General features: G+C 40.5%; 1 protein-coding gene across 1 annotated transcript in view; it reads left to right on the forward strand.

The window, feature by feature from the left end:
• Nucleotides 1–13,099, forward strand: part of KIF5C (kinesin family member 5C) — a 145,378-nt gene that overhangs the window by 62,734 nt on the left and 69,545 nt on the right. The window contains exons 5-10 of the mRNA XM_054562730.1: nucleotides 3,096–3,144; nucleotides 3,445–3,500; nucleotides 4,224–4,311; nucleotides 8,879–9,003; nucleotides 11,976–12,080; nucleotides 12,464–12,612. Of these exons, the coding sequence (XP_054418705.1) occupies nucleotides 3,096–3,144; nucleotides 3,445–3,500; nucleotides 4,224–4,311; nucleotides 8,879–9,003; nucleotides 11,976–12,080; nucleotides 12,464–12,612 (572 nt within the window). The remainder of the gene's footprint in view (nucleotides 1–3,095; nucleotides 3,145–3,444; nucleotides 3,501–4,223; nucleotides 4,312–8,878; nucleotides 9,004–11,975; nucleotides 12,081–12,463; nucleotides 12,613–13,099) is intronic.

Consider the following 13,099-nt stretch of genomic DNA (forward strand, 5'->3'; position numbering starts at 1 on the left):
CCTTATTGCTCATTCCTAACTGCAAAGGAAGTTGGCTCACTGGCCCAGCCTACAGTAGGTGACCAGGCGACCCCCAGCTCTGATTAGCTGTGTCCAGTATGTACATGGCTGACTGATCCCACTGTGGTGGGACCACGGTGGGGACAGGGTAGATGGGGGTGGGGAGGATAAAGGGCATTTCTAAGAAGATGTGGAGCGAGAAGATCAATCAAGAGGCTGAACCTTTAAAGGCTGGGACCTTATTCCACTGGTCCCTCCGTTTTAGAGATGAGGAAATGGAAGTTCAAAGACATAGCTCCAGATGTCCAAAGTTACAGATCAGGTCATTGGCAGAATTGAGATTAAACTTTCAACCTCACCTACCACACATGGAATACCTTTTCTATTATATTAAACTTCTACCCTTCTTATTTTCTGCGAAGTACCTTTCCTAAAGGCACTAACACTGTGGCTCAGTTGGTTGAGTGTTGTCCCACAAAGCGAAAGGTCTGTGGTTTGATTACTGGTCGGGGTACATGCTTCGGTTGCAGGTTTGATCCCTGGTTGGGGCACATCTGGGAGGCAACTGATTTATGTTTCTCTTTCACATTGATGTTTCTATCCTTCTCTTTCTCCTTTCCTCTATCTCTAAAAATAAATAAATAAAATCTTTAAAACATACACACACACATACACACACACACTAATAACGTATGAAAAAATAAAAAAACAAGGCAATAGTTGTTCACCCAATTTTAAATTGCATCTGGTAAATTTTTTTCCTTGTAGTTCCCTTTGTTGGCTAGAGCAGCTTCTTGCCAGGGTTCTTTATATCTAAGGATGCAGAAGCTTATTGCTTTGATGGGATCAAGATTTAGGAGCTTAGTGCATCTTTAAGGCTATTTGCATTTAAATACCTCAGACTACTGTAGGGTTCTTATGGGATAATCCTGGAATAAGATGTTAAACCAATTACTGCCTTCAAAATATGGTCTCCTATTAGAATCTTATTAAGATAAAAACAGCCCCAGCATGAAGGGGCAGGAGGAGAAGAAGCAACTCCTCAGTCTCCAGGGCTGAATTTTACTGTCCAGCTTCCCATCTTGCATTTATAGTTGTGCTTACTTATTTCATAAGTGATATTTATGAATCATCAGAAATGGTTAAGTGGGCAAGTTAGCTATCGACTACTCCCTATTTTGAACTGAGTAATGACAGGCCTAATCAAGAAAAAGCTTGATTAAGGCAATATTAAAAATCTGTTCCTGAAAGTAGGTCCCACCGTGGGTTTAAACATTTCTGAATATGCTTTTTCTTAATGCCAAACAATATCTATTTGTTTTTCTTTTACCTGGCCTCACAAAGTATTTGAAGTGACCAAAATAACCAAACTAACCACCCCCCAAAACAGCCAGGATTTGTTGTGGTAAAAAAAAAAAAATGAATAAATGAGAATTCTCTTTCCACTGATATTAAGTGTAGACAGGATTGTAATTGAGAGATTTGCTTATATCTAGCTCAGTGACTGTTTTTTAGATATAATTAATTCTCTCTACACCTTATGAAAATAAGGGCACATGTTTAAGATCTCAAAGACAATAGAAAAGTCTTACTGAAAGCCAGACAATTCTGAAATACAGTGAATGGGTTGGGACCAGGGTAGAGTTAGCTGTAGGAAGGGCTGGGTCCCGGAGCGACGTCTGAGATTAGAGGCCAAACAGGCCCATAGGATTCCATGGGAGCGGTGATTCTTTTGCAGGTCAGGTGGGTGTATCCCTGCAGACAAGGCTCAGTGACAGGGAAGTTTGACAGACATTTGTGCAGGCAGAGGTTGTTGGAGAGACAGACAACCTGAAGGGGATGCCCTGCTACGGATTCCAGGGGTTGAAGTCAGGACCCCTGATCTCAAGAGAAACGAGGGAGTCAGGAGGTTGCAGGCTGAGATGCAGATGAAAGATAATGCACCGGGGCTGGACCGGGTTAGGGCCGGTGCCAGGTGACAGAGGCTTTACTTGCTGCCCCAACTAGAGGCGAGACTGGGGGTGAGGTTTCTTTCACCTGTAGAATCACATCCCACCTTTACAACTAGTTTTCAACTTTTTAAAAAAATAACTTTTGTCCATTGCTTTGTTTGGATAAAAAAAAAAGTACCCATGAAAGAGAAAATTTGATCTGGGAGGCAGAAGGCCAATGTAGGCAGAATGGAAAATCCTGGAGGGAATTTTTGACATTGTCAAGTCTAATGGCTTCATTTAATAGATGGGAAGATTGAGGCCTAGGATCTTGGTCACATGTGAATTGAATTTTCAAGATCACATCTCATTCAAGTTGTTCTCAGACGGTAGCCGTTATATGAATCACCTGGGGAGTTTAGACACCGATTCCTGGGTCCCCTTCTTAGAAATTCTGATTCAGGGGGACTGCAGTCGGGTTCAGGGCTCTGCAATTTAAACAGATACTGTGGGAGATGCTGATGTAGGCAGGGCTTGGGCTAAGGTTTGTGAATAATTGGTTGGAAGGCTTTCTTTCCCTCTTACAGTCTAGTGGTTTTTCATTAAATCATGTTTTGTTCAAATCCATCCTGGACTCGCCAAGCCTGCCACCATCATGATTTTTCTCCCAGTGACTTTCCTGAGATTTTTTAGTTCTAAGCAAACTGCCTTTACCCCCGACCCTACTTCCTTGAATATTTGGGCTGTGCTCCCACCCTGATCTGAGGAGGCTGTCAGTATCATGCATAAGGTAAGGCCCCCTGATTTTTGACAATTACTTGCAAAGAATGTTTTCTATTTTACCCGTTCATCTAAGGTAACATGTTAGATCCTTCCTGTAAGTGGCTGTCTCGCACAGGAGGTCAATAACACCTGAATTTTAATGATAGGGAGCTGTGATGTGGGGGGACGGAGAGTGGCCCACGCCGAGCTGGCCCTCGGAGCAGGCTGACCCCGCGGGAAGCAGGGGATCTCTGCACGCCGTGCCTCTGGATCTTCACTCTGGATCCCTCTTTCTTACTCTTCCTAGCTAATGCATGAAAAAAGCTTTTTATACGTTCTCATAGTGATATTTTTGTAATACAGTGTGACATTTCTGTTTCAAACTCAATTTGCTTTTAACAGGTTTCCTATTTTGAGATCTACTTGGACAAAATCAGAGACTTACTTGATGGTAAGTAACCGGAGTGCTTGTCCTTTGTTTGTTCCGAAGTCTAGGGAGTTGAGTTGACATATAGCACCTCTGCTTAAGGAATTAATGGAAATGTATAGAGATGTTCTTTTGCCTTCAGGCTATCTGCTTATTCTTGGCTAAGGCTTAAACTTGTGTGTGTGTGTATGTGTGTGTGTGTGTGTGTCTATATGCAAAGAGATTAGATCTGCATGTCTTTTGTAACAATTTCTATTTTTCCTCCAATATAGGGTCTTTAACATTTTTTTCCTTCTTTGCATGTCATCATTTTTATCTCTATAGTATCCAAGACAAACTTGGCTGTTCATGAAGATAAAAACAGAGTTCCGTATGTAAAGGTATGAGGAAAACTTGATTGATGATGCAAGTAATTTATCTCCAGTCACTGTCATAAAAATTAGTACATAAGATGCCCAGAATATTATGTATATGAAGCACATAGAGATATTTAATTGTGTTCCTTATATTTAAAATTCACCTGGTTAAAAAATTAGACATTTAATTTCTGCAATCATATCTCTCTATGTGACTATGTGAATGAATGTGTCACAAATGTTTAATCACATGGTAAGAACAGTGGAAGTCAGTAGACATTTATTCACATTTATAGGGGCTTTGGTATTAAGTATAGTTGTTTGTACTCTGCTGTTAGGGGAAGCCTCGTCTAGTATTATGTGTAGCACTTCAAAGGGTCTAATTAAAGTTGGTGGCTAGATGGTAATAAATAAAGATGGAAGGCAAAGCAGAACTTCATCTATTTCTGTTTCTGTCATTGATTTTCCTCTTTAGTGCTGCCTTTGCTGCTGCTGAGTTTGAATATGTACTCAAAAAATAGGGAAATTGACATTTCTGGTTCATTTCTGGGTTTCCTAGGGGTTGCTCAGACTTTTTTTTTTTAATGTAGAATTCAAGCCTTAGGCATGGGGGGAAAGTCGTTGGATCAGTATTGCAGCCCTTGTCTTGATCTGCACATCTAGAGGAGAAATGGGAATATACTTGGTTGTTTCAAAGTAGTGTTGCTTTTCAGTTTTTTAATGGTGAACCCGAACTGACTCTTGCAGGGGTGCACCGAGCGGTTTGTGTCCAGCCCCGAGGAGGTCATGGATGTGATAGATGAAGGCAAAGCAAACCGACATGTGGCTGTAACAAGTAAGCATGATGTGGTGTTTCCTCCCTTCTAACTTTGGATACAAATGTCTGCCTTCCCACCAGGAGGGACGGATAATGAGGTCCACATGAAATAACGCATGGGAAGGCGGTTGGAAGCCCTGCCTCAGACACAGACACAGGGCGTGTGCAGTGTATCTAGGTTGGTCGTGGGAAACAGCTGTCCAGGGAGCTCTTGGCAGTATCGGGTGGGACGCATTGGAACCTGGTAACAGCTTAAGCCTGAATCCTGGGGAAAATACCCAACCAACCAACCGACCAACCAACCAACCAACCAACCAACCAACCAACCAAAGTGGGGAAAATGTAAGCTTATAGGTTCACTTATTTTAACCATGTTATATTGTTCAGGCATTTAAAAAAAATCTAAACCCACAAATTCTACAGTCATACACATGGAAAGAAACATTAGAGTTCTGCTCTTTGTATAAAAGGGAAATAAAAGCAAGGAGGAACTCAGAAAGTGGAGCTGGGTGCATTATTGTGACCTTTCCGATGCTGTGTTAATAACACATTCAGGCCAGCTTGTTTACTTTTTAGTTCCACCTTGGGCATGTGCATACATCTCAGGGAAGCAGGTCATATGGTGTTTGAATGGCAAAGGTTCCATGAAAAGATGGGGGCTGCCTTATTCAGAAAGATATGGATAAATGAGAGTGTCTTCATATGAAGAGGACCTGGAAGAGTGAAGGCTTTCTAGCTTGGAAGAGAGAAATACACCTGGAGAAGACACGTGGACAACGCAGTATTTCTTAACATGTTCAAAGTGCTGACATTAAGAAAGGGTCAGCTTGCTTTACTTGATCTGAATGGGTAGACCACCCAGGATTGTTGAAGCTACAGGAAGGCAGATTTTTGCCTCCAAAAGACTCTCTAGTCCTGCTCTGGTTAAAGCCTGCTACCTGGAGAAATAGTGAGTTCCCTGTATGTTGTAGAAGAGATTCAAGTGTTGGTCGATTGATTGATATAGTCTCTTTTAAATCTCTTCCACCGAGGGTTCTATGATTCTGTGGTCCAGCACTGTAATTCTCAACCTTTGCTCTACCACAACAAACTTACCAGGTAACATTCATATATGCGGCAAATTTCATAGGTGGGCCTAGACTTGTATACAGTGTAGGTTAAACTCTCTTTCTCGTCTGCTTAAAACAAAAATGCTGACATACACAAACATGAAGAAATGCAAGACTCATCTTCTTATAGTAATAGCATCTCTCATTTATAGAGAAGTTATTCACTTAGTTTCTTAAGCTGTTGTTAATAATGAATTATTCATGGTATAATTGACAAGCCATCTTGGCCCCTTGGTTCAGAACTTTTGGTTCAGAACATTACTATTTTCCTTATCATTCTGGTAAGGTGGTTTTTAAAATTATTGTTGTAAAATACACATAACATAGAATTTACCATTTTAACCATTCTAAATGTACAATTTAATGGCATTAAGTATATTCAAAATGTTGTGCAGTCATCATCACTATTTCCAGAATTTTGAAACTCTGTACACCCATTGAATAAATAATTCCCCATACTCTCTCCTTCCAGCCCGTGGTAACCACCATTCTACTTTCTGTCTCAATGAACTTGACAACTCTAGGTACTCATATGAGTGGAATAGTACAACTTTTATGACCTGTTTATTTCACTTATTTAGCATAATGTCTTCAAGGATCATCCATGTTGTATCATGTGTTAGATTTTTTTCTTTTTAAGGCTAAACAATATTCCATTGTATGTATTATATACCACATTTTGTTTATCCATTTATCCATAGATGGACACTTGTGTTGCTTCTATCTTTTGGCTATTGTGAAAAATGCTGCTATGAACATGGATGTGTAAATACATGTCCAAGTTTCTGCTTTCAGTTCTTTCGGTAGAATTGAAACCATACGATTCAACAATTCCACTCATATGGAAAATCTACTTTTAATTTTTTAAGAAACTGCCATACTGTTTCTATAGCAGCTGCACCATTTGCATTCATACCAACAATGCATAAAAGTTTCAGTCTCTCCACATCCTTGCTAACACTTGATATTTTTCATGTTTTTCTCCATTCCTCCCTCCCTTCCTTCCTTCCTTCCTTCCTTCCTTCCTTCCTTCCTTCCTTCCTTCCTTCCTTCCTTCCTTCCTTCCTTCCTTCCGTCCTGATGGATGGGAAGTGCTATCTCATTGTGGTTTTGATTTGTATTTCCCTAATGATTAGTGATGTTGAGCATCTTTTTATGTGGTTATTGGCCATTTGTACATGTTTCGAGAAATGTCTATTCAAGTCCTTTGCCCATTTTTTAATTGGGTTGGTTGTTTTGTTATTGTTCATTTGTACGAGTATTTTGCTGTGTATAATGTGCTCCTGTGTATAATATACACCTACATTTTTGGCACAGACTTTCAGGGAAAAAATCTTTCATTTTAGCTTTTTAATTCAATTTTTTAATTTATTTATATTTAGATACTTGTTTTTTGTATTATAAAAGAATTTTAAAGGAGTTACACTTTTAACATATAAGCATAAATAAAAGAATTTAAATCATTTATATAAATATGGAATTAGTACTACCCATGTGTAATGCACACCCTTATTTTTTCCTCAAAAATTTGGGTGAAAAGGTATGCACTATACATAGCAAAATATGGTATATTATAGGTCAGTCCCTTATCAAATATATGATTTGCAAATATTTTCTTTCATTCTGTGGGTTGTCTTTTTACTCTGTTGATAGAGTCCTTTGATACATAAAAGTTTTTAATTTTGAAAGTCCAGTTCATTATTTTTTTTGTTGCTTATGTTTTTTGTTGTCATCCAACAAATCATTGCCTACCCAGTGTCATGAAGCTTTCCCCTATGTTTTCTTTTAAGATATTATAGTTTTAGCTTTCCTGTTTGAGTCTTTGATCCTTTTGACCTAATTTTTGTGTGGCCTAAGGTAAGAATCCCTGTGTGTGTGTGTGTGTGTGTGTGTGTGTGTGTGTGTGTGTGTGTGTTTATTTTTGCATGTGGATTAATAGTTTTCCCAGCACCAGTTGCTAAAGAGATTATCCTTTCCCCATTGACTGGTCTTGCCATTTTTATGGAAATTATTTGACTGTATTATGTGAGGGTTTATTTCTGGACTCTCTGTTCTATTTCATTAATTTATAGTTGTCTTTATGTCAATATCACACTGTTTTGATTACTGTATAAGTGTGAGACCTCCAACTTTGTTTCTTTTCAAGATTGTTTTGGCTCTTTGGGGTACCTTGAGATTTCATACGAATTAGGATGGATTTTTCTATTTCTACAAAATGCATCATTAAGATTTTGATAGATTACATTGAATATGTAGATTACTTTTAATAGTATTGACATCTTAATATTAAGTCTCCTTCTAATCCATGAACATGAATGTTTTTTCCTTTATTTATGTCTTAATTTCTTTTAGCAACATTTTACAGTTTTCAGTGTACAAGTCTTTTGCTTCCTTGGTTAAGTTTACTTCTAAATATCTTTTTAAATTGCTATTTCAAATAGGATTTTTTCTTTAATTTCTTTTTTGGAATATTCATTGTTAGTATATAGAAATGCAACTTACTTTTATGTGCTACCTTTGTATCCTGCTACTTTGCTGAATTTGTTTATTCTAACATATTATTTGAGGAATCTTCGGGGGTTTTCTCCGTATAATGTGGTAAGATAGATTTAAGAACTGATTGCTAGTGGGGGTTGAATAAGACAATCTCTGGGGTCTCTGCCTGCCGGATGAGCAAAGACTGGGGCCCAGGAAGATTTTTATTGCCCGTACTCAGTTCTAGTCGAGCATATTTAATCTTCGAGACCTTCTAGGTACCTAGCATGGATTATAGAAGGAGTGTATGTCTTAATCCATGACTTCTCAAGGAAGTTTCCAATATTACTCATAAGGCAACACTCCACACATGAAGAAGATGGGATATATCAGGTACTAAGCATGATGATAAAGGCTAATGGACTTGAAGTGAGGTAGGGAAGAAGCTGTGAGCTCTTCAAGGAGACAGCCAAGCTAGTGTAGGATGTTGGAGGAAGGGTCTTCTTTAGGCGGAAGTAGAGAATCTGTATCTTAAATCATTGACTAAGAATTTAGATTAATTTCTTAACTACTTAAAGGTATTTAAAATCTTCCATTGTTTTTAAGAGGAAATGGTGATCTCATAATTTTATCATTATTTAATCTTTTTAAAAATTTTTTATTTTAGAGAGAGGGGAAGGGTGGGAGGAGGAGAGAGGCAGAAACCCTGATGTGAGATAGTAACTCTGATTGGCTGCTGTCCATAAGTGCCCTGACCAGGGACCAAACCAGCAGCCTAGGCATGTGCCCTGACTGGGAGCTGAACTGGAAACCTTTTAGTTTGCAGGACGATGCCCAACGAACTGAGCCACACTGGCTGGGCTGTCTCAGATAACTTTTAAAATCGGGTGGATTTTAAAAAATGGAGCTATTAGGCCTGATTTGTTGTGCTTTTCAGCTGAGAGTCTTGCTACCTAAATTTATGTGCTCTTTGTAGAGCAATAAACTATTTTCCTTTTCAGACATGAATGAACACAGCTCCAGAAGTCACAGTATCTTCCTGATTAATATTAAACAAGAGAATGTAGAGACTGAAAAAAAACTCAGTGGGAAGCTTTATCTAGTTGATTTGGCTGGGAGCGAAAAGGTAATTGGTTCTTTATTTGTATTAGCTATAATTTCCCCCTGTTATTTGCTTCACTGTGCAATGGTATAATTTTTATGCCTTTCTATGTCCTGGGTTTAAAGAGCTTTTAAAGTTTCTGATGTTGCACCAAGATGTTATTAAATTTAACCTTTGTTTCCCTGCTCATTCTTTTCCGTTCCTGAAGTCCCCTATTCACATCACTGGACGCGCTTTGAATGTCAACTCTGATTTATGCCTAATAGGCTCTGATAATGACATTAGGCAAGTGTTGGTGTGAACTGAGCTTGGCAAAGGCAATTTCGCAAATGCGGGAAGGACATGCACTTCGGAGGAAAGGAAAAAGCTCTGTGCTGTCCCAGACTCAAATAGGCCAGGAAAGGACAAAGCATTGGAATGTGGTGGTCCTTTCTGGCCTCTACTAGCAGGCGTGTTTGCTGGTACACCTGGAGCCTGGTGCTCTCCCTGCCTTCCCTGCTTCTCTCTGCAGTAGGCATGGAGATGGTGTCTCACGTGGGCAGCCTTACTTCTTCCTTCAGGTCCTGAGGCCTTTAACCAGTGCTTTAGCTATCAGCCCCAGCTCTTCTCTGTTTTTTTGGCAGGGCTTTTGTTAGGCATCTATATCCTGTCCCATGTTCACCCAAGCCCTGGCTAAGGCCATACTCCAGACCAAGTAGGCCTCCGAGAACCTCCCACCTGCCCCCTCCAGCCTCACTTCCATGGCACCACCAGAGGCTCCTGGGGGGAATTTTCCCTTCTTGGGCAACATAACAGAGCAAGCCCATGAGCGCAATACCACGTGGCCTCTCCACCATCATCACTGTCTTTCCCCACGGGGCTGGCCCTGAAGCTCAGTCAGTCTCCTGAACTGTGGAACTGATCCCCACTTAAGTGCACCCCACTAGTGAGTTGCTGGATGCCGAGTTATGGCCACTGATATCCTTGTAAGTAATGGCTACTTGGATTGTTCTCTTGGACTCATTGTAAAGCTATGAGCAGAAAATCATCTGGATATTTCTGGTTGGAAAATTTAACTGGTATGGGTCTGTAACTTTAAATAGACACCCACCAGAACGGGAGTAGGGAGCAGCATTTCTTAGTTCTAGACTAACAGTGGCCAACAGGATCCCCTTTGCTGCCACAGCAGCTGCATGGGTTCAGACCAGGAGCGCTATCGCCCCTTTGCTCCTCCTCAGGGAGCCCTCTGTTCCTTATAGCATGGGGATGAGTATTTAGAGCCTAAATGCAGCTGAAAAATGCGAAATGCTGGCAGTTTAGAGTGGCAGCCTGTCCTCTGTGCAGGGTTGATGGTTCTTGCTTATGATATTTATGAGGCATTTTAAAGTTGTGGTCCCACACACCATTGTTTGTTTGTTTTTCCTCACATCTGTTTTCCTTTGCCCTAGATGTGTCTGCATGAATGTGTCAGTGTGATCTAGTAGAACAGAACTCTGGGCTTTAGTCCCCGATTCCTCTAAATGGTATTCTTCCCCGAGGCTGACAATCTAACAGCTCTGGAGCTTAAATTTTCCTTGTCTGTAAAAGGAAGTTGATTGTACCTGTCTTGCATATTTCATGGAGTTAAGATGCTCAAACATAAAAGCATCTTAACACCCTGTGAATAGACTCTTGGTATTTGTGGCCCATCAGCTGTGTCATTTCTCCATCTGTGAGCAGGGAGACCCACACACACAATTTCCAGAGAGATGAGAATCTGTCCTTTGTGAAAAAAGTCTTCCCCCGGACGTCCATTCATCTTTGTTGTTAGGAGTTTCTTCTTTATACATAATTGAAACCCGTCTTTGTGCAGTTAAAAATTATTTCCCACTTTTCTTTCTTTAGACAGCAGCTGCTGACCCCATATTGTTTGTCCCATCAGTAGAGCTATGAATCATGTTGCGTTCCCCTATTTTCCAGCACCTGTAAACTGCTCTCCCTACAGCAAATACTATAAATACAAAATTACCAGTAATCACACAGCAGAGGAGGAACTGCACGTGCTCCCTCTGGCTGCAGAGGAAAAAAGGCAAATTCTCAATGTGATAAACATATTCTTGACTTTTCATACCTAAAGAAAAATGTTGAAGACACAGCAGCCATTTTTGTAAGGAGCTCTCATGGAATGTTTAAAAAATTCAAAATGTTTCCGAGGCCACTGGAAAGTTTGGAATCCAGAATAAATACTGCCTGGGGCTTTGTCCTCTCTGTTTTTCCTGGCCTTGTGGAGCCTATGTATTGGGCTACCTTGAACAGTATATTTCATCCAAGCTCAATATTATAAGCTGTACCTTTGTTGGACTTCTACTGCCTGTTTTAATTCCTTTATGCAAATGTGACTTTTCAGAAGTTGATGTTAAACTCTTTTCTAATTGTTTATCTAAACTATTAATTAAAGTTGTGTTAATGACCAAAAAAAAAAAAATTAGTTTTTTTCTTTTGGATAATTGTTCCTTTTTTTTCCTTGCTATGGGTAAGTGGGGAAGGAAGAGAGAGTCTGGACAGCCACCCCCACCACCTCCTTTTGCCCGAAATTGGAGCTTATAGCTTATGCTTCCCCAATATGTCCATTCACTGTGGCCCACACAGAGTTTCCTCTTAAAGCCTCCCCAGGGTTGTCTGCAGTGGCGACTGCGGTTCAGTGTCCCAGGGCCCGGGGCCGGCATTTTCAGAGAGACAGCGCTTTCAGAGCCTGCTTTTCCTGGATGGATGTCCCCCGGGGAAGCATCTGCAGCTCCACCACTTGAGGCATTTCAGCCATTCCCCTAAAACCTAATTGAGAGGAAAATGACAACGAGAGAGAACAAATCCCCAGTCTCAGGCACAAGGGAAGGTTTTATCAATGTGATTCTTACTTACTTTTATTTTTCCTTGCATTCCAGGAGGATTCACCCCTCCCCCGCCCCGCCCTCCTGTGAATTGGAATTTTCTACTGTGCTTTTGCTGTACTGTGCAGCTCACTGATTTCTCTTTCGTAGGTCAGCAAAACTGGTGCCGAGGGAGCTGTTCTCGACGAAGCTAAAAATATCAATAAGTCTTTGTCTGCTCTTGGAAACGTGATCTCTGCCTTGGCAGAGGGGACAGTAAGTGATCCTGTCCCCATATATTAAATGATATTATGAAAAGTTGCCTTTTTGGGTCCACATGCTCTTTTCCACACACTCCAGAGATTTGCCGGTTTCTGCCTGGAGAGGGACGGAAGGAGTCTTGGTTGTGGACACCTTGCTTGCTGGGAGACCTAGTCCACTAAAATGTGTGAATGGCAATGCTAATTTCCTGTGATCCCAGTCCCAGAATGGCATGCTGAACTTTGGCAAGATCCAAAGAACACATGTTTCAAACACATGAAACATGTGAGGACACATGACTCAGTGTCCTCATCACTAACTTGCTCGCCTCTGTGGGTTTTTTTGTTTTTTGTTTCTGGAATGAGTTGTAACAGCCAATACTTTTTCTTCCTAAATAGAAAACACACGTGCCGTATCGGGACAGCAAGATGACTCGGATTCTTCAGGACTCCCTGGGTGGGAACTGTAGAACTACTATAGTTATTTGCTGTTCTCCTTCTGTCTTCAATGAAGCTGAGACCAAATCAACACTGATGTTTGGACAAAGGTGGGTGTGGTCTCTTGTTCCCCATGCTCTGAGCTGGGTCACAGGTGGTAGGCGTGTCCGAGGGGCAATAGGGTGAAGGGGGCAAGTAGCTTGTTACTAAATTGCATCTAACGGGTGAGCTGTAAACTTCTTGAAGCCAAAGGAATAATTATGTTTTAAAATAATGGGCAGGAATGTGCCAATCCAAAAAAATAACACTCAGACTTACTATAGATGTGATTATTGGTAATTCAGTGGAGTGTTACTTTTGTTCTTAATGGAATTAAGTCTGACTCTCAATTTCACAGTATTTCAAGTGTATATAGCTCAAGATTGGTAACCACCTTTGACTCTCCAGTATTTGAGATTCATTGCAAAGGTGCTGATAGAACAACCAGAAACTTAGATGAATGCAGAGTCACTGCATAAATATTAAAATGGGGGAAAGGACTCCTCATACAAACTCTGGGGTAGGAGGTACAGAATATATGTTGAAGAAGGGGAAAGA

This window comes from Pteronotus mesoamericanus, unplaced genomic scaffold, assembly GCF_021234165.1.
Source record: "Pteronotus mesoamericanus isolate MK-2021 breed Mesoamerican mustached bat unplaced genomic scaffold, CSHL_Meso_final scaffold_651, whole genome shotgun sequence".
Classification (NCBI taxonomy): domain Eukaryota; kingdom Metazoa; phylum Chordata; class Mammalia; order Chiroptera; family Mormoopidae; genus Pteronotus; species Pteronotus mesoamericanus.